The sequence below is a fragment of the Suillus plorans genome, assembly GCF_016647745.1.
Source record: "Suillus plorans strain S12 chromosome Unknown HD556scaffold_66, whole genome shotgun sequence".
In the NCBI taxonomy this organism is placed as follows: Eukaryota; Fungi; Basidiomycota; class Agaricomycetes; order Boletales; family Suillaceae; genus Suillus; species Suillus plorans.
Window position 1 is genome coordinate 233,196 of NW_024537450.1, and position 17,381 is coordinate 250,576.

Consider the following 17,381-nt stretch of genomic DNA (forward strand, 5'->3'; position numbering starts at 1 on the left):
GACAAATGCTATCATAAAGGAAAGACCATCCATCCCAATCGATATCATCATCTGATGCTCGCAGAAGGATATTGTCCTTCAGACCTCTACCACCCGACTGGTTATTCTCCCAGTGCCCGGCACAATATAGTAATTGACCCCCAGTAGTCTTGCCCACAACATGCACTTTATTTAATGTTTGAAGTATGGATCCACAAGCACATACAACTTAAACTACACAGCAGGCTACCTAATCTCCATCACTTGGACGCACTATAACTTTCCTCTGTCGAGAATTTCGCAGGGCTCGTCTAGTCCTCTTCAACTGAATCCGGTTCTACCAAATCATTGGCCTTGCCGCTCTTCGACGAAGGTCGCTCTTCATCCTTCTTGTCACTGACTTTGAGCCCCTGCTCTAGATTCTTTGTGATCTTTTCCACCTCGTCCTCCGTTGATTCCTCTGGTTCTGGTTCTAGTTCTGGCCCTTTCTCACCAGCCTCCAAGCTCTCCTTCGTCTTCTCCCAAGCGGCATCGAGCTCCTCCTCCCATTCAAGTTCTTTGCATAGCTCCCGCACAATATCGTCGCATTTTCCGAGGAATAACACATCGTCTGGTTTGTTAAAGTCGCCAACCTCATCGAGATTGATCAACACCCGAGGGCAGTCATTCGGGACAAGGTCCACAAGAGAGGCAAATGGGTGCACGGTCAGCGATGTTCCCAATACGATCAATAAATCCGCTTCTCGCAGATTACGGATAGATCTGTGAAACTGATCGGGAAGCTGCTCCAAAAATCAGCCATGCCGTATGATTTTGTGAGGCTCAAACATACCCCTTCACCGAAGAAGACGATATCTGGTTTCACCAGGCCCTTGCACCTCCTCCGTTCGCACCTCGGAATCTCTATCTCTTCGCTCAACACCGCCTTCTTTATCTTCTCTGCATCAAAGGGCGTTTTACAGTCAATGCACCGCTGCGTGGCGAAGCTTCCATGTGCCTCGATGATCTTATGCGCCGGCACTCCTGCGCGCCGCTCGAGCGTGTCTATGTTCTGAGTGAAACATGTGTGCAACAGGGAATGCGAATGGAGGAGTGTTATAAAGCTGTGTGTGGGCGTGGGTCGGAAACGCCCTGGATATAATTCCTTGGCTAGTGTATAAACTAATAAACACATTTCAGTTCCTTTCTTCGCTCGGTCCAAGTACGGACGGACGCACATGGTATCGGGTTTTTCTTAAAGAACCCTATCTCGAATACCGCCTCCGGGAATGGAAGATTCAACCGTGCGAGGTTGGCCTGTACAACATCATATTAATGTTCCTCACTTGCAGTGCCGCACTGTGCACATCACACTTACGTATAATCCTAGGTCACACGCTGATCTGCATCTCAGAACCAGATGCTATGTATGACTTACCTGTACCAGGTGATCTGAAGTCCGGTATACCGGCAGATGTACTCACACCTGATCACATACGTAAGACAATGTAATGTGGCACTAGCAATAGTAGCCTTACCAGCCCCAAGCTAGTTTCGTCATAATATCAGCATTAGAATAATTCAAAATCTTGAAGTGATAAAGGAACTCGCCATAAGGAAAACATTACGACAGCTATCCGACTTCATATATTTCGCAAGGGCCTTGAGGTCATTGCCCTCTAAGATCCTTGGGTGCTGATCTGCAGCGTAACCGGGCTTGGTCATGCTGCCCCTGAAAGTACGATTCCACCAGTCATACAGTGAGTGCATCCTCGCAAGTAGAGAATAATTACCTAAATACTGCTCAGTGAAGAAACACGGGAAGAAGGAAAGAAGGAGACAAAGGACGTTGGTGCTCTCACTGGATTCCTACTCCGTGCAGCGCACGTGAGCTAGATAAAAATGGGCAGGGCAGTGCTACTTAATACAAACTTAATATACGACAAGCATGATAGGTCAATTGTACAAGATGTCGATGAAACCATAGTGGAGATCGTCATTAGAAAATTCATCATAGGCAAAGGACGGTCATGTGCTATCAGTCTCCGAGTCCAAAACATGCTCCTATCTCTCCGTGTTTGCCGCCCATCCATCATCTTCCTCGTCCTGCACGGATTCATCAAAACGAACGAGTTCAAAAGGTACGACGTACCTCTAATGAATAATCCTCATCCCCGTCTTCATCCAGAGGATCCCATGGTACATGCACGTCTACCCAGCTACCAAGAGTAACATGTTAGATGGAGCGCCTGGAGACAACGAAGCTCATGATACTGACAAGTCATCACCTTCGGGATCAGGTACAGGAGAGTCTCGCATGAGACGTCGTATCAATGGCAACTTGCGCTTGAGCCCATACAGTGGCGTGAACATATAGTCCTTGTGATGCCCCTTCCGCAGCAGGCTCACATTCGTATCTGACCACCACTGCGAGGGCTCAGTTGCATTCCCGTTGGAAGTAAGTGCCAAGGAAATCTTCTCTCCACCTGATTACTGTAATGAGCAGGAGCACGAGAACACAGTGTGTGGAAACATACTTTTGTCCGAAAGGTATATGGTGTAGGCGGGACATTTGAAGATGGAGTTGACGATGTGCATGTCTTTGAGCTCTGGGACCTTGTACAGCGTCTCCAAAACCCTGCCGCGCGGAACGTATTCTTGCCTTGGATTGTGCATGATCAGGAGGGCACCACGCTTGCCGCGCTGAAACTGCCACTCTCCTTTGATAGATGCTTGAGCGAGACCAGCGACATTTCTATCAAACCATCAATCAGTCTGCGTCCTCGCTCGCATAGTAGACCGCACGCAGAACATACATCTCTCCATCAATCTTGAGATCTTTCTGCCGGACACCCATCGTACACACTATGAAGTCGCCCTCCACGGCCCCAATTTGAGGAAGAAAATCTGCTAGCTTCAGTTGCCCGTCCACCTTATCCAGCAAGACCTGGAATTCCGGATCATAGATATTGCCTTCAATATCTAATTCGCCCGTCTCGTTATTCAGCCTGCCATATGCACCGACCTGCATGCGAAATTATAAACTGCAGCCATGAAACCGATGAGAAACGAGTCACGTACTGGTATGGGTATAGGTGGATCCCAGTTGGCCCACTTCGCTGTAGATTGTCTGATGAGATCAACGAACTTCCGAGCTGCGTTTCCCATCAATATGGTGCAGTGAGTAGTTCAGTACTAAACAACAGTCGCTGGCTACTGGAGGTGACAGTCATATATAGACTTGTCACATGGAGAAATGATGGCTATCCTGTGCTTGCAGTCGTGGGCCGTGTGCATCGCAATTTGCAAGATTACGACACGAGTGACAAACCTAGATATGGGCACTGCATAAATAGTCTTGTACTCGAACATCCACTACACAAGTAATTATACATCTCATATGGCAACGTCAACCTAATATAACAAGAAGAAAAGGTCCCAACAAGTCATCACTCATCGTCGTCTGAAATAGGGAATGGCACAAATTCAGAGTCTCTTCGCGGGTTGTATACGTTCGGGTCATCCTTGGTACACAGCGTTGGTCTCCGATATCTGTTGCGAGAAACTTCAAGTACACACCTCTTGATTATCATCATATACTGGATCGATCTCTCCATCATCATCGAGTGGCTCCCAAGGCGGGTAAACATCCATCCAGCTTTTGTCCGATTAGCAATGCGGTCGAAAAATAACAAGAGACCTACAAGTCGGCATCCTCAGGGTCTGGAGTAGGTGAGTCGCGCATCAGAGGACGAATCAAGGGGATCTTGCGCTTGCAAGTGAAAAGTGGCGAGAACACGTAGTCTTTATCCGTCTTGGTTTGAAGGTTTTCTATCTTTGAATCAGTCCACCAGTTGAGCTGCGTCTCGTTCTCTTTGCCAGATTTCGGGAGGAGAGCCAACGAAATCTTCTCTCCGGCTTGTCATTTCCCTTAGATTTGAGATGTACATCGAACAATAGGAATAGACGTACCCTTCTCGGACAAATAGGTAACATATGCACGACACTTGTACACCGATGGGACGACGTACTTGTCCTTGAGCTCTGGAACCTTGTAGATCGCTTCAAACACCTTCCCTTTAGGAAAATGCTCTAGACGGGGTTTGTACATCACGAGCATAGCGCCTCGTTTTCCCTGCAGAAACTGCCAGTCTCCTTTATACTTTGCTTTGTCGATGCCCTCGGCACTATCGTAGCAGAAATAAGTGAAGTCCTCAAGGGTTGACTGTGTCAAAAGCTCACACGTTTGATGCAAGGCTAAATTCCTTAGGCCTGACGCCCATAGATCCAACAGCAAAGTCTTTCTCCTCGTCGTCGAGCACAGGCAGATGATCAGAAAGCTTTATCTTTCCATCGGTGGCGTCAAGCAGCTTCTGAAACTCGGGATCGTACACGTTTCCTTCAACCTCGAACCTGCCTGTCTGGGCGCTGAATAGACCATACGATCCGACCTAGATCATACCAGTCGGCATTAAGACAACGTCTCGCAAAGAGCCACGTTCAACTGACTCTGATGTCCTGTGTTTCGGGAGACAAGTTCGCCCACTTTGAAGTGCGCTGGCGTATAAGGTCTACGTATTTGAGGCCGGTGTTCACCATCGTGGTAGAGGGTAACTTGAAGGAGTGAAAGGCGCGCAGTGGCGTTAACCTGAATATGAACCTAGATCTATATAAGTAGCGTGAGCATAGGTAAATATCAACACCGACAAGTAGTAATATGATCTTACGGGAGTCGTAGTATCGCGCGTTGACGCAAATGAATTTGTAGAAAATCATAGGATGCTGTAGTTGGACCACGTACTATGTAACTGAGAGACCGCAGCACAACGAGGACGGTGTGGAAACTCTATCAATTGTTGAAGGATTCAAATAGTAACAGTGCATTTTAGACGAATCAGTACGAAATAGTAGTATGTGTACTAATAGAAACGCACGTTGATTCGGATACGGCGCATCCCCGGCACCTCCAACAGAAGTCAGATAGACTCGACTTCCGAATCTTCGTCCCATACTACTTGACATGTGCGATCAGTCGTCCATCAGAAGTTTCAAAAATTGTGCCAGAAGTATTGAGAACTTGAACACCTTGGTCCAGTGCGGCCCAAGTGAACGAGGAAACTTTTGCCATGCTGCGAGGTCCTTGACACTTGCAAAATTTAGCTTCAAGTACAGCGTGAGTACGAAGCAGACGGCGCGTGGTGGGAACCGTATCTGGCAACTTACCACGACTTGTCGATGGCATTTTTTTTGGTCGTTTTCAAGGCTTTCGCACTGGCATTGCTCAAATATTGTAACACATCCTATGGCCGCAAATGCTATTATCGAAGCAGATTCAAAATTATCATACATATAAAACGGATGGGCCTAAATTTGGTGCACATATATCATACTAGCAAGTAACATATCAGGTAGGACGTTTCCTCTCATGACTGGACGCAGTCAAATGTCAGTTTTGTGGGGAAATCCATGTAGAATGCTTCCCCCGCCATGGTCGTGACGCAATGAGTCACTACCATGCTAATGCGTGAAAACGCACAGTAGCTGGCAAAAGATGGACACCTATTAACCATATCTGCAGAGAATAATCAATACTAGGAAACAGACAAGGAAATATGAATAGAACACAGACATTGTACAGGCGATAGTTTGACTGGTCGCGAATCTCGTCGCGAAAGAGATAGTAGCAAATGCCGACCCAAGAACCCATAGAAACAAAAAGAAGACTGGAAAGAGGCCCCAAACTCCAAACTGAGGCAAGCACAAAAGAAAATAGCGGGAGTGTACAAAGCATATAGATACGAGATCCCTCCGGCGCTATGATGGGCAGAGTTCGTCGTCCTAACTTGGCATCACCATTGACGTCGGCAAAATCCTGCGCATGGATTGTCAGAAGTATGACAAGCGCGCTGCAGGAAAGTGCTTTTATGCTCGTTCCGTCGAGCGAAGATTCCCTTGCTAGAATATAGATCACGTTAACAAAACATGATCTCTCAGATGAAAATTGGCCTACACAGAATCAACAAAGAACCAAGTTCAAGTGTCACATAACCTCCCGCATTGCATAAATTCTTGGAAATGGGATGGAGACTGAGAAGAAAATCGTCGTAAATAACTACGAGCACGGTCCAAAAACCACTGGTTATAACGACATTTAAGCCGAAAAGGGATGAAAGGCCCAAGCAGAACACCACGAGTGCCCAGCGTAATGCACGAGAATCCTTGGCGCTGATACGCCCGGATGGTACAGGACGCCATGGTTTGTTCAAGAGATCTTCATGGACAGAATATGATTGGTTAGACACATTGAATTGAAAGACATGGAACCAGAGCCAGCAGAGAGCGTAAAATAGAGCTAGCATGTTGTGGCGAGGAGATACAACAATTACAAATATCATCTACCGCAAAAAATCAACATCGTGCAGTGATAGTTATCGCCAAAATAAATACCACAGGGAAAATTGTTGTCTTGAAGTCAGATCTCGTGAAAAGCCAAGCAGTCTCGAAGTGACGCAGAGCACGGTGCAAAGTTATTGCTGCGAAGTGGGACATGAGTAATTTGGAGTCTTTTTGCAGTCCAGCATTATTATATAGTTTGAAAAAAACAGCTAGACTCGGTAAAGCAGCACCACAAACGAAATTCGGATAGGTGGGCCCAGGAGCTGTGCACGAGTGTCAGCCCTTGATTGTTTGCGGCGAATGTACGACAGAAGATAAGCTTACGAGACGCACAGCACGGAGCCATGGGATGGTGTTCGATTGAAACTGGAAGAACATTAATCGATGTGTGCCGAGATGACAAACCGACAAGCGCTGAATTACTAAAAGTTGACTAAGTTCTGTTTCTTCCACAGCATTTGCCAGTGGAGGATGACATACTCCGAATTTTCGGGTCTTCGCGTGTCCGAGTTGTAGCCAACGAGCAAAAAGGTTACATGGGTCATGTAACAAAATACCTGGTTTTGGGCTCATGTGATGATACAGAAGTATCTGCTCTAACCATAACAGGTAACACTGCGTGAAGTTCCGAGTCTATCGTCGTCGATTGGACATCTGCATCAAGCCACGGGCAACAATACTGCATGTATTATCCCCTTCTGAGCTGATAGTCTTCATTCTTAGATCTTGTGACATCCAATTGCAGTCAATATCAAGCACGAGGCTTCCAATTGGAGTGTAGCTTCAGTCTATATTGCCACAGACTCACTGTATAACTGTCCGCCTTTCTTTGAGGGCTTATTATGCCGTCCATGGGGTCACAGCAGTGACAGTACTGGCATGCACGGGACTACGAGGAGATGGTAGTCGTGAACCTAGATGAGGTTGCCTGGTTGGAGCATGCTGGAGATGCGGTTGCGGATGCTTGGTTGGCAACTATGGGTTGGGTGAGAATTGGGTTGGGTGAGATGGCTAGATGTATGAGTGTAGGATGCGCGAGTATGGTAGATAGATGCACGGTAAGATGAATAGATACACGTCAATATCATCAGATTAAACATGCTTGGACAAAGTATAAAACGGACGAACGCACCTGCTCATAGCACTCATGATTAGCATCTGTGTTTGCATGTTCCGTCGCTACGTAGTCCTTCCAGCACAGAGATCGAGCAATGTACAGCTTCGTCACTGGGTATACTGTTTGGTCAGTCATAGTGGAGAGCCGTTGGTAGATGAGTAGTCGTTGCCGTCGTCATGATCGTCGAGCTCGTGCTGTGCGCCTCAATCGCAGGAAGATCATTCGAAAATCTGACAACTGAATATCGAGTGACGTGATGGCATTGCAATAGGGCTAAGTCGCTGTTGAAAATTTTGAATGGCGTATTACTGAAGTCATGCAGATGCTGCCGGCAGACGTTTGCAGCGCGCGCGTTGCAGGTCTGTATCCCGACCTGCTCAGAGGGTTATTGTGATGCGGTCTGCATTGTCACAAAGTGTTGATAAAGAAAAGTTAACGTACTATTAAAAATGCGAGAAAGAGCCTCGGATATGTCTGGCGGATGGAAGCAGAGCTAAGGTGATCAAGTGTCGTTTCGAATATGGACGGGATACACGGGAAAGATGACGCCGAGATCATTACATGATGGAGCCTGCATCGGCGAGAGATGGAAGGCTGAGAGGGTCATTGAGGAATTTTCGTAAGCGGTGTGTCTTTTCTAAAAATTGTGTTATTATCGGGCGAAAGCAAGATGAGCCAGCTAGATAGTTATATTGATGATTAACGAAAATGCTAAAGCGGATTGGTATCACATGGAGCATAGTAGTAGTCAGGCAAAGTGAGAGGAACTCACTGGAACCACTAGTGCGCAATCACACACCACAACCATAATGAACTACATCACTCCACTATCCGTCGTGTGCTTGTACCCATAATACTTGAATTGAAAATAATAGCGTAGGAATGGACGAGACCTCGAAAAATGGGTACAGGTAGGCTGCATTATGAATTTAAACTTCAAACAAGCGTCTGAACTAGTTCTTCCGACATAAAGCTTCCGAAAGCAGAACGGCTAAGATTTTCTCGCTGGCTTGACATGTGTAACTCATTTAGTCGTCCATCAGCAGTTTCGAATGGATCCAAAGATGGAGGAGCACCTTGTTCCCAGTGTGGCTCAAGTGGGCGAGACAACTACAAAATCCTTGACGCATTTGCAAAAATTAACTCCAAGTACAGCGAAGGTGGTGTAAACTAATATCTGGCAACGCCGTCGTCGGTTTATGTATTCGGCTTTCGCATCGCTTGATACATACTATGGCCACAAATACTACCCACTATCGAGCAAAGCAGATTAAAAATTATTATGCATGTAGAACGGATGGGCATAAATTGAGTGCACATATATCATACCAGCAAGTGACATATTACGAATAGGTCAGACGTTTCCTCTTATAACTGGATGCAGTCAGATGATAATTTTGTGAGCTATATAACTCCCCCCGCCATGGTCATGACTCATGACGCAACGAGTCACTACCATGTCAATGCACGAAAACGCACATTAGCCGGCAAAAGATGGACGCCCATTAACCATATCTGTAGAGAATGATTAATGCCAGGTAACAGACGGGGAAATATGAATAGAGAATACAGACGTTGTACAGGCGGTAGTTTGACTGGTCACGAATCTTATCGCGAAAGTAGCGAATTCCGACCCAAGAACCCATAGAAACAAAAAGAACGCTGGAAAGAGGCCCCAAACTCCAAAATGAGGCAAGTGCAAAAGAAGATAGCGGAAGTGCACAAAGCATATAGATACGAGATCCTTCGGGTGCTATAATTGGCAGAGTTCGTCGCCCCGACTTCAGATCGCCGCTGACGTCGGCGAAATCCTGCGCGTGGATTGTCAGAAGTATGACAAGCGCGCTGCAGTAAAGTGCTTTGATGCTCGTTCCGTCGAGCGAAGATTCCCTTGCTAGAATAGAGATCTTGTCAACGACCTATTATCCCTTAAATGAAGAATGGCTTACACAGAATCAACAAAGAACCGAGTTCAAATGTCACATAACCTGCTGCGTTGCACAAATTCTTGAAAATGGGATGGTCGCCGAGATGGAAATCATCATGGATGATGATAAGCACAGCGAACACTGCGCTAGTTATGACGGCATTCAAGCTGAAAAGGGATGAAAGGCTCAAGCAGAACAACATGAGTCCCCAGCGCAATGCACGAGAATCCTTGGCGCTGATGCGCCCGGACGGTACAGGACGCCATGGTTTGTTCAAGACATCTTCATGGGCAGAGTAGGATTGGTTAGACGCATTGAATTGAAAGAGATGGAACCAGAGCCAGCAGAGAGCGTAAGATAGAGCTAGTAGGTTGTGGCGAGGAGATACAACAGTTGCAAACGTCATCTAGCGCAAAATCAGCGTCGTGCAGTGATAGTTATTGCCGAAATAGATACCACGGGAAAAATTATTGTCTTGAAGTCAGATCTCGTGAAAAGCCAAGCAGTCTCGAAGTGATGCAGAGAACGGTGCAAAGTTGTTCCTGCGAAGTAAGGCATGAGTGATTTGGAGTTTTGTGCTATCCAGCATGATTATATAGTTCGAAAAGACGGCCCAGCTGAATTTCTCGGTTCCAGTCGTTTCATTTCCCATGACCGGCGACAGGCAGGCATGGATGACCCGAAGTTTATCACCAGTGTCGTATTGCATGCTGTGTTTGCAGTCATACTAGCCTCGTTTTAAGTATTCATTGAGAAGGATGTTACGGTTACGGTTGAGTTACGTGTAGAAACTAGAGTAATCACAGTCAGCGATATGCGAGTGATAACGATACATGGCGGGAGAACAACGTTGATTGTTTTGATGATGCGATTGCTTCGACCCCTCAAGGAGCCATTCTCGGTAAAGCAACGTGCGGTTGACCACAAACGGAATTCGGGTCGTTCAGAGGTGGGCCCGGGAGTCGTGCACGAGTGTCGGCCCTTGATAGCCACTAATATTGTTTGCGGCGAATGTATGACAGAAGATAAGCTTACGAAAGGCACAGCACGGAGCGGCCATGGGATGGTGTCCGAATGGACGCTAGTTTGATTGCAACTGGAACATAAATGAACATTTCGATGTGCGGCAAGATGAGAACTATTGTGTTATACAAACCGACAAGCGCTTGCACTACTAAAATTTGATTAGGTTCTGTGAATAGGGTTTCTTCCACAGCATTGATAGATCAATCATCACTGCCGGATAGTTACAGTGGAGGATGACATACTCAGTGCGTCCCGGGTCTTCAATTGTCCGAGTTCGAGCCGACGAGCAAAAGGTTACATTGGTGAGGATGGTTAGGATGGGACATGTAACAAAATACCATGATAAGTACAGAAATGCTCATGAACATTGTCAGTCCTTACGCAACGTGTTTGTATGTATTTGGTGAGTAGGCGGTGGCTTGAAGTTCTAGAGTTGATCGGACGTCTGCATAAGCCTCGTCGGGCAACAATAAGTACTGCATGTATTATCCCCTTCTGAACTGATAGTCTTCATTCTTAGGACTTGTCACATCCCATTGCAGTCGATATCAAGCACGAGGCTCCCAATTGGAGTGTAGCTTCAGTCTATATTGCCACAGACTCACTGTATGAACCTTCCGCCTTTCTTGGAGGGTTTCTTATGCCGTCCATGGGGCCTTTTGATAGACACGAACTTTATATCCACAAGGACCATTACAAGTTTGGTTATCGCTCTTAAAAGTGTCTTATAAGACCTTACAAGGCAGGCCCGAGCCGGGCCCCGTTATTGGTCCGAGTAGGCTAGATAAATGTCAACAGTAAGGCCGAGCCACGACTTTGGCTCACGGAGATTGATCGGCCAGTTGTCGATGAATCGATGACCGGTCACCCTTTGCTTATTATCTCCTCGATCGAGGATAACTCGGCTCTGATCGTGTTCGCGGAAACTCCGAGTGTCTTTCAATTTATCTACCTCGTTTATTGGTGCCTTTTTGTCTGTTAGTTGGGCGTAGGGTTGGAGTCTTCTCCTCCCTTCAGCATGCACCTGGTCACAGGCCAATCATCCTGAGGACGGATTTGTCGTTGTCCCTGCCCACACCTTTATCTCCTCATCCATCTCCTCTTTCTTCGTTCCCTTACCACGTCAAAGCCTGGAAAGTACTGTTCCCGAATCCCAACCCACTTCTCCGCTTTCAGCATTTCGGGTCCGGGGGGTCCTTCGTATAATCCGCCAGTAATCAAAAGATCTTTGGTGGGGACCACACAAGCGACCTTCCCCAGCTGTGACCGAGATCGTTCTCAAAGGAAAGATCATAGTCACAACTGGGGAAAACAGTAGTTTTCCACATTCCGCATACAATCATATTTCCGGCCTGTGAAGGCGCCAGCGCCCAAACACTTTTACCCTCGCATCTTCATGGTTCCGCTGCAAGAAGTCTTGTGTCACAGTTCCACTTGCACATTGTGCCATCGAACGAATCATTCGATGTTTTCGTGCTTGTCACTGATATCTCATTTGGTGTCAGATTAGGTCGTTTCTATATGTATCGCAGTTTGATATTTGTGGTCTTCATGATCATTCACCCATACTAGCTCTATGAACCTCATTATTCAGGGTTAGTGATCTCAACTGTGAACGTTGCTTCTGGTGCCCATTATGTGTGCCCGCTACGCATTTTTCATCTTCTAGGTCTATATGCGTCCTGAGTTCTTGCAATCCCGCACACGCAAGGTGATTGCACTGCTTCTCGTGTTTTTGCTATAAAATACTCATCTCATATTAGCGTTTACGGGTAACCTAAAAACCGCAAGTGCGACAAGTATCGATGACATAACATATTTCCTGTATGCATCGCCCCTAGACTCACTTTCGCCCTGGACCTACTGTGTGAGTCCACACCACGTAGTACCAACCGAGTTCCGGAACATCCTTACAGTCTGTCCTCGTAATTTAAGACTTCGTAGAATCAGTTGACCCACACTCGCTTTTGGATCTATATATATTACTTCTGGCTAGATGTCATTTTAGAAGATTGATGCGCGATCTGGTCCGAGTATATCAATGTATGTCCCTCGAGTCCCTTTGACGATATTTTACAACAATATCCTACAGGCGCACATGTCATGAAGTACAACGATACTATATCCTGATAGCCACCCTATGCCCTATGTGACCCTCGCTATGTGCTCTACAAAATCCAGACCCTCTTGCGAAATCCCCCCCTCCCATACTTCATCATACTCCTCCTCCCCAATATGCTGCATCACGGTCTCCGCATGATGCCCGGAAGAAAACGCGAGATAACACAGCACTATCGACATCACATCAACCGTGTGATCCGCTGGTGCGACAACGAGTAGCTGGACATTGAAGCGTGGAGGGTGCTTTGGAACGAAGCGACTCGAATACGGCATGATCAAAGAAAGGTAGTCCCGTGCTGCAAGGAGCTGGGAGGCACTGAGCGCTGTGCAACCTCGGCTTCTCCCCTCCGGCTGCCTCGGGCATTTGAGTGTTAGCTTCTGCACCTTCAAAGAACCTTCTATCATTTCCTCGCTCCTTAAGCCCGATGCTGCAACGTCTTCCACAGGCTCTATTTGCAGGACGTGACTGAAAGGCACCCCAGCTTCCGCACAAAGCGTGTCTACTTCATGTGCGTCGGCTGATGCGACGTACAGACACTCCGTTATGTCTTGGAGGTGATAGCGCCTGGAAAAATATTCCAAAGGTGCGTCGTAGTGGATAAAATTATCCCACTCGCGATGCGCACTGCTTGGTGCCGCCTGGGTGGTGGGTGTGTGACTTGTCATGGGACCATCGGTGAAATGTTCGAATGTTGTTCGAACTGTGAGTCGGACAGAGCAGCGCTCTCGGAGTGGTCGATGTATTTGAACAGGAGGATGAATATCCAGTACGGGTGTCGAATCATTCGTTGACATTACTAGTACGATAATTGGAACGAGGTGGGATGTATGAAATGTGATGGAGACCGTTGTGCAGATTCACGATCAGGAGATGCTCGCGCATTTTATCCTTTGAGAGGTGTGGAAGTCGTGGCTCTCTGTCCACATCTCATACATCAAAAAAGTGGAACAATGACCTCTGCCTCGTGAGTACCAGTCATGTACGTGTTTGGAGGAAGTACGGCACCTGACATACTGTGGATCTGAGGAAAGAGACTCGTACTATCGATACAAGTATACCATTGGTGCTTAGCAAGGTTAGGTGAATCCGAGTCAAACCGCCACTTCGCGATCAAAGCACATATAATTTGGATTACATAATAAAATTATGACATTGGCACCTTCACATCCAGTGCGCCAATATCGAGTAATTATTAACACCAATTACTTCCTTGTAAATCTTGGGCACGACAGTGAGATACTCGCGAATAATCTGCTCTGCTAGTGGCACGCTTTGTCCTTTCAAAAACTATGGCTGTATCATCCTCATCCACCAAAGACTATGAGATATTCATGTCCACGGTCCAGAAGCCGCCCGAACCAGAGCAAAGCTTTGAGGTGCGCTACCACACTGATTACTCATCGCTCCTACTCAATGTACTACACCGTCATTAGGAGGTACGCGTGAAGGACTACATCAAAGCATACACTGCGACCGGTCGACCACCAGTACCAGTCCCAGACCAACCAACTACCCCAAATGCTAGATATGCGCTCGGCTTGCCACCGATATTTTCTCCCATTCCAATAGAATCGACTCCGAGCATCAGCCCTGCAAGCATTGTAGCAGAGAAAGCCATAACAAACACCAGTGATCTGCCCACCATCCAAGTATTTCAGGCGACTAAGACACCGATTGAAGGGCAGTTCCAGAGCATCACAGCACAGCCTACTTTTAGTTTTTTCTCCTATGAGGTATGTATCCATAATATCGCGCACCCGCGGCCTATTTTTCTTCACTGCTCCAGCCACCGACTCAGGAATGTTGACGACCGCCTATCGAATCCAGGAATTGCGGCTTTATGCATATCTTTCAGGGAACATCATGCCTCCGACCCCACTTCCATCGGAGATCCCCTCTTTGGACAATACGCCAACACAGGTCATCCATCCATTTTACGCCAACGACTCAGCAGCAACTGCGTTCGCACGCCCCAGCACAGGCCCTGATGCTCCAGACGCCTACATGAGCATCACGGCGTCTCTCAAATTCGACAAACATTCGTTCGAGGTATATCTTCCTATTTTTGACGTATTCCGTGCGGATGCTCTCATCTCGGCTTTAGGAACTACGGCTGGCATATCGTCTTGCTGGCAAGGAGCTTACCTCATTCGAAATTTCTACTCGTGGGTTGCTACAGTGGGAGACAAAAGATGGTTTTGGTAACCGCCTTCGCCCAGGGTAATTTTTTTTGTATGGTAGATGTTTGGTTACACTTCGATTTCACTGCTAAACCACGAAATTTCAATGCCCGATCAGTGTTTGGTTTGAGTATTGATTATTGTTTGTATCACTTGTATACCATCATCGCTTCGTACTTGTACAACTTGTACCACAGAATGTTGTTGTTCTGGGTAATGTTCGAGAAGTCTAATGTGCACAACATGTATCCAAGTCAAATCGAGGTTTTTGGGGGGTGTATTGATCAATTCATAATATTGAGTTCTCTACTTATACCATGACTTGCTCAATGTGTAGATCTTCTCATGAAGAACGATTATACTATATTCATAGGATAATACACAGATCGAGACGCGGGAGCACTTGTCATCCGATTATTGAAAGTCACATAATGATTCTTCGAGCGCTACATAAGTAATCCGCATGCCCAAGCTTCCTCTCGATCAAAGAACACGCTAACTAGACAGCAGAATTCATTGACTTAGCGCGAATACTAACTGACACAATACGCCCTTCCTCGCTCTCAGTATGAGCGCTTGTGTTTTTCAAGGGGTACCCTCGATTTTGTATGCGCCTGTCTAGTGTTGACCATGCAACAAGTCAGAATTAGACGAATAGAGTGATGGGCCCTTGTGTACGTCTAGAAGTAAGGGGTAAGGAAAGTCTGTCGAACTTCGGGAACGCATTACAAGGGAATAAACTATAATTTTTAGTGGCCTATAAGGAATGGTGACACACTAGTGAGAAACACCAAGATCCAAATGATTGCTCCTGTCGTTTGTGTAGTCAATGCAACTCCTTTCCACCCACTGAATACAGACACCCAGTGACCGCCAGAGTCTATGACCCTTATACAACAAGGCAATACTACCATGCCAATACAGGTAAACGCCCATTCGCTGGCAAAATATGCACGCCCATGACCCACACCTACAGGGAACCACAGTCATTAGGTCACAGACAAGGCAATATGAAGGGATACGAACGTTATACAGGCGGTAGCTCCACTGATCATTAATCTCGTCGCGATAGAGAAAGTAGCGAATTCCGATCCAAGAACCGAGAGAAATAAAGAAAATGCTGCAGAGGGGCCCTATGCTCCATATTGATGTAAGAGCAAAAGAAAGTAGCGGAAGGACACAAAGCATATATATGCGAGATCCTTCGGGCGCTACAATCGGCAGGGTTCGTCGCCCCGACTTTCTATCGCCGTTGACGTCGGCGAACGGTAAAGGACGCCACGGTTTATTCACGATATCTTCATCAGCAGAGTAGGATTGGTTGGAGACGTTGAATTGGAAGAGATGGAACCAGAGCCAGCACACAGTGCATGCTAGGGCTGGCGGGTCATGGCGAGGAGATACAACGGCTGCAAATACCATCTACCATAAAAATTCAGTGTCGTGTGGTAGTAGTCATTGACGGAATGGATACCATTGGAAAAATGAGTGTTTTGAAGTCAGATGCTGTGAAAAGCCAAGCAGTCTCGCAGTGACGCAAAGCACTGCGCAAAGAGGTCGCTACGAAGCCAGACATGAGTGCTGCAGCCTCTGTTTCACCGTTCAGCATTAAATAGTTCGAAAGGAAGGCTGCATTTTTATTTTTATTTTATTTTTTGTCAAAAAAAAAAAAGGTTCGCCCTCACTACGTTTCCCATAGTGGTGACCTCTGTGCGCGCACACCGAGGCGCGTAGCACTAAAATTGCAAGCGGTATCACCCTGTTAATAGCAATGGGACACTGCAGTGACTGCACCGTGAATTTGCGGAGGGAAAGGCTACGGCGTTTACGTGTAGACACTGAAACAATCACAGTTAGCGAGGACATATATAAGATGTCATATACCTCAACAGAAGTACTCATGGGAGAATTGAACCTTTACACCAGCTAGTGTGTAGCATTCTAGATTTGAAAAGAGTCACCCAGGGGTTTGAGGATTCGGCGGATACCCCTGTGAGAAGTAAAATAATAATTAGATTAAGTGACAGTGGGAGTGAATGTATTAGATCTCGCGTTGTGGCACTCTTCAAAGTATTGCTCAAATCCCAATATCGCTAACAATGTCAACTGAACACGGTACGTGAACTTGATTGTTGTCGCCAACCTTTCGCCAACTCGCTTTTCCTTAGGTACGCGCAGATTGCCGACGCTGAATCGGTCATGTGGCCCTGTGACTCCCACCTAGGCCCGAGGTACTTACTGTTACAGGGCCTGCCCGTGTGCCTCTGGTACTGCTCAATTCTCTGCACCTCAGGAACGTCCGTGCGCTTGCGCAAGATACACAGCAACCGACACGGGGTGGGGCGAGACGCAGTTTGATTGATAGCTAGAAGAACCAGAAGCCATGGCGACTGAGACAACAGAGAGCATTGCGAAGCAAGAAGGGAGCACAACGAAAACTGAGATAGCCGCAGCGGAGGTCGATCCATAGCTGCCGATAAGCCTCCGTAGTCCGAATATGATCGTCGGAGCGGCAACAAGTGGAGCTCACAGGGAAATTCGGAATTGTTTTGCCAGACCTGTATCTTAGAAGATAATGCAGGAATTGTGTACTGTACTGCAAGCATTGATAGCGAGCATCTCGTAGATTATATGTAGAAGGGAGTATGTTATGA

The 17,381-nt window shown here is 46.8% G+C and overlaps 10 protein-coding genes across 10 annotated transcripts; 1 reads left to right on the forward strand and 9 right to left on the reverse strand.

Moving 5' to 3' along the window:
- Positions 1–290: 290 nt before the first annotated feature.
- On the reverse strand, positions 291–1,683 carry HD556DRAFT_1244942 (DHS-like NAD/FAD-binding domain-containing protein; the record flags this gene model as incomplete). Its single annotated transcript, XM_041298490.1, has 6 exons — positions 291–761; positions 812–1,140; positions 1,197–1,275; positions 1,337–1,344; positions 1,397–1,444; positions 1,566–1,683. The coding sequence occupies 6 exons, from the start codon at positions 1,681–1,683 to the stop codon at positions 291–293; spliced, it is 1,053 nt and encodes a 350-aa protein (XP_041155874.1).
- Positions 1,684–1,818: 135 nt separating this feature from the next.
- On the reverse strand, positions 1,819–3,266 carry HD556DRAFT_849659 (uncharacterized protein). Its single transcript, XM_041311826.1, has 5 exons — positions 3,040–3,266; positions 2,775–2,983; positions 2,496–2,713; positions 2,237–2,444; positions 1,819–2,177 (listed from the first exon to the last, which is right to left on the reverse strand). Exons 1-5 carry the CDS (start codon positions 3,124–3,126, stop codon positions 2,093–2,095), a joined length of 807 nt encoding a protein of 268 aa, XP_041155875.1. The 5' UTR covers positions 3,127–3,266; the 3' UTR covers positions 1,819–2,092.
- On the reverse strand, positions 3,267–4,347 carry HD556DRAFT_849989 (uncharacterized protein). The gene is made up of 5 exons (XM_041311829.1): positions 4,203–4,347; positions 3,931–4,145; positions 3,663–3,876; positions 3,538–3,616; positions 3,267–3,482 (listed from the first exon to the last, which is right to left on the reverse strand). The coding sequence occupies exons 2-5, from the start codon at positions 4,076–4,078 to the stop codon at positions 3,408–3,410; spliced, it is 516 nt and encodes a 171-aa protein (XP_041155876.1). The 5' UTR covers positions 4,079–4,145; positions 4,203–4,347; the 3' UTR covers positions 3,267–3,407.
- On the reverse strand, positions 3,806–5,179 carry HD556DRAFT_850034 (uncharacterized protein). The gene is made up of 6 exons (XM_041311830.1): positions 4,893–5,179; positions 4,686–4,804; positions 4,468–4,624; positions 4,203–4,409; positions 3,990–4,145; positions 3,806–3,876 (listed from the first exon to the last, which is right to left on the reverse strand). The coding sequence occupies exons 1-5, from the start codon at positions 4,911–4,913 to the stop codon at positions 4,116–4,118; spliced, it is 534 nt and encodes a 177-aa protein (XP_041155877.1). The 5' UTR covers positions 4,914–5,179; the 3' UTR covers positions 3,806–3,876; positions 3,990–4,115.
- Positions 5,180–5,300: 121 nt separating this feature from the next.
- Positions 5,301–7,014, reverse strand: HD556DRAFT_850814 (UbiA prenyltransferase family-domain-containing protein). The gene is made up of 5 exons (XM_041311832.1): positions 6,679–7,014; positions 6,406–6,617; positions 5,969–6,353; positions 5,588–5,913; positions 5,301–5,530 (listed from the first exon to the last, which is right to left on the reverse strand). Exons 1-5 carry the CDS (start codon positions 6,698–6,700, stop codon positions 5,468–5,470), a joined length of 1,008 nt encoding a protein of 335 aa, XP_041155878.1. The 5' UTR covers positions 6,701–7,014; the 3' UTR covers positions 5,301–5,467.
- Positions 7,015–8,976: 1,962 nt separating this feature from the next.
- Positions 8,977–9,805, reverse strand: HD556DRAFT_1244929 (UbiA prenyltransferase family; the record flags this gene model as incomplete). Its single annotated transcript, XM_041298488.1, has 2 exons — positions 8,977–9,361; positions 9,423–9,805. 2 exons carry the CDS (start codon positions 9,803–9,805, stop codon positions 8,977–8,979), a joined length of 768 nt encoding a protein of 255 aa, XP_041155879.1.
- Positions 9,806–12,360: 2,555 nt separating this feature from the next.
- HD556DRAFT_1402647 (uncharacterized protein) lies at positions 12,361–13,630 on the reverse strand. Its single transcript, XM_041303858.1, has 2 exons — positions 13,553–13,630; positions 12,361–13,504 (listed from the first exon to the last, which is right to left on the reverse strand). The coding sequence occupies exon 2, from the start codon at positions 13,339–13,341 to the stop codon at positions 12,571–12,573; it is 771 nt and encodes a 256-aa protein (XP_041155880.1). The 5' UTR covers positions 13,342–13,504; positions 13,553–13,630; the 3' UTR covers positions 12,361–12,570.
- Positions 13,631–13,836: 206 nt separating this feature from the next.
- On the forward strand, positions 13,837–14,771 carry HD556DRAFT_1447716 (uncharacterized protein; the record flags this gene model as incomplete). Its single annotated transcript, XM_041307324.1, has 4 exons — positions 13,837–13,923; positions 13,981–14,280; positions 14,375–14,596; positions 14,652–14,771. 4 exons carry the CDS (start codon positions 13,837–13,839, stop codon positions 14,769–14,771), a joined length of 729 nt encoding a protein of 242 aa, XP_041155881.1.
- An 863-nt stretch (positions 14,772–15,634) lies between these two features.
- On the reverse strand, positions 15,635–15,993 carry HD556DRAFT_1190921 (uncharacterized protein; the record flags this gene model as incomplete). Its single annotated transcript, XM_041296171.1, has 2 exons — positions 15,635–15,697; positions 15,754–15,993. Coding segments are annotated over 2 exons (303 nt in total), but the record flags the coding sequence as incomplete, so codon positions are not given.
- Positions 15,994–16,291, reverse strand: HD556DRAFT_1190850 (uncharacterized protein; the record flags this gene model as incomplete). Its single annotated transcript, XM_041296169.1, has 2 exons — positions 15,994–16,149; positions 16,202–16,291. Coding segments are annotated over 2 exons (246 nt in total), but the record flags the coding sequence as incomplete, so codon positions are not given.
- Positions 16,292–17,381: the final 1,090 nt, after the last annotated feature.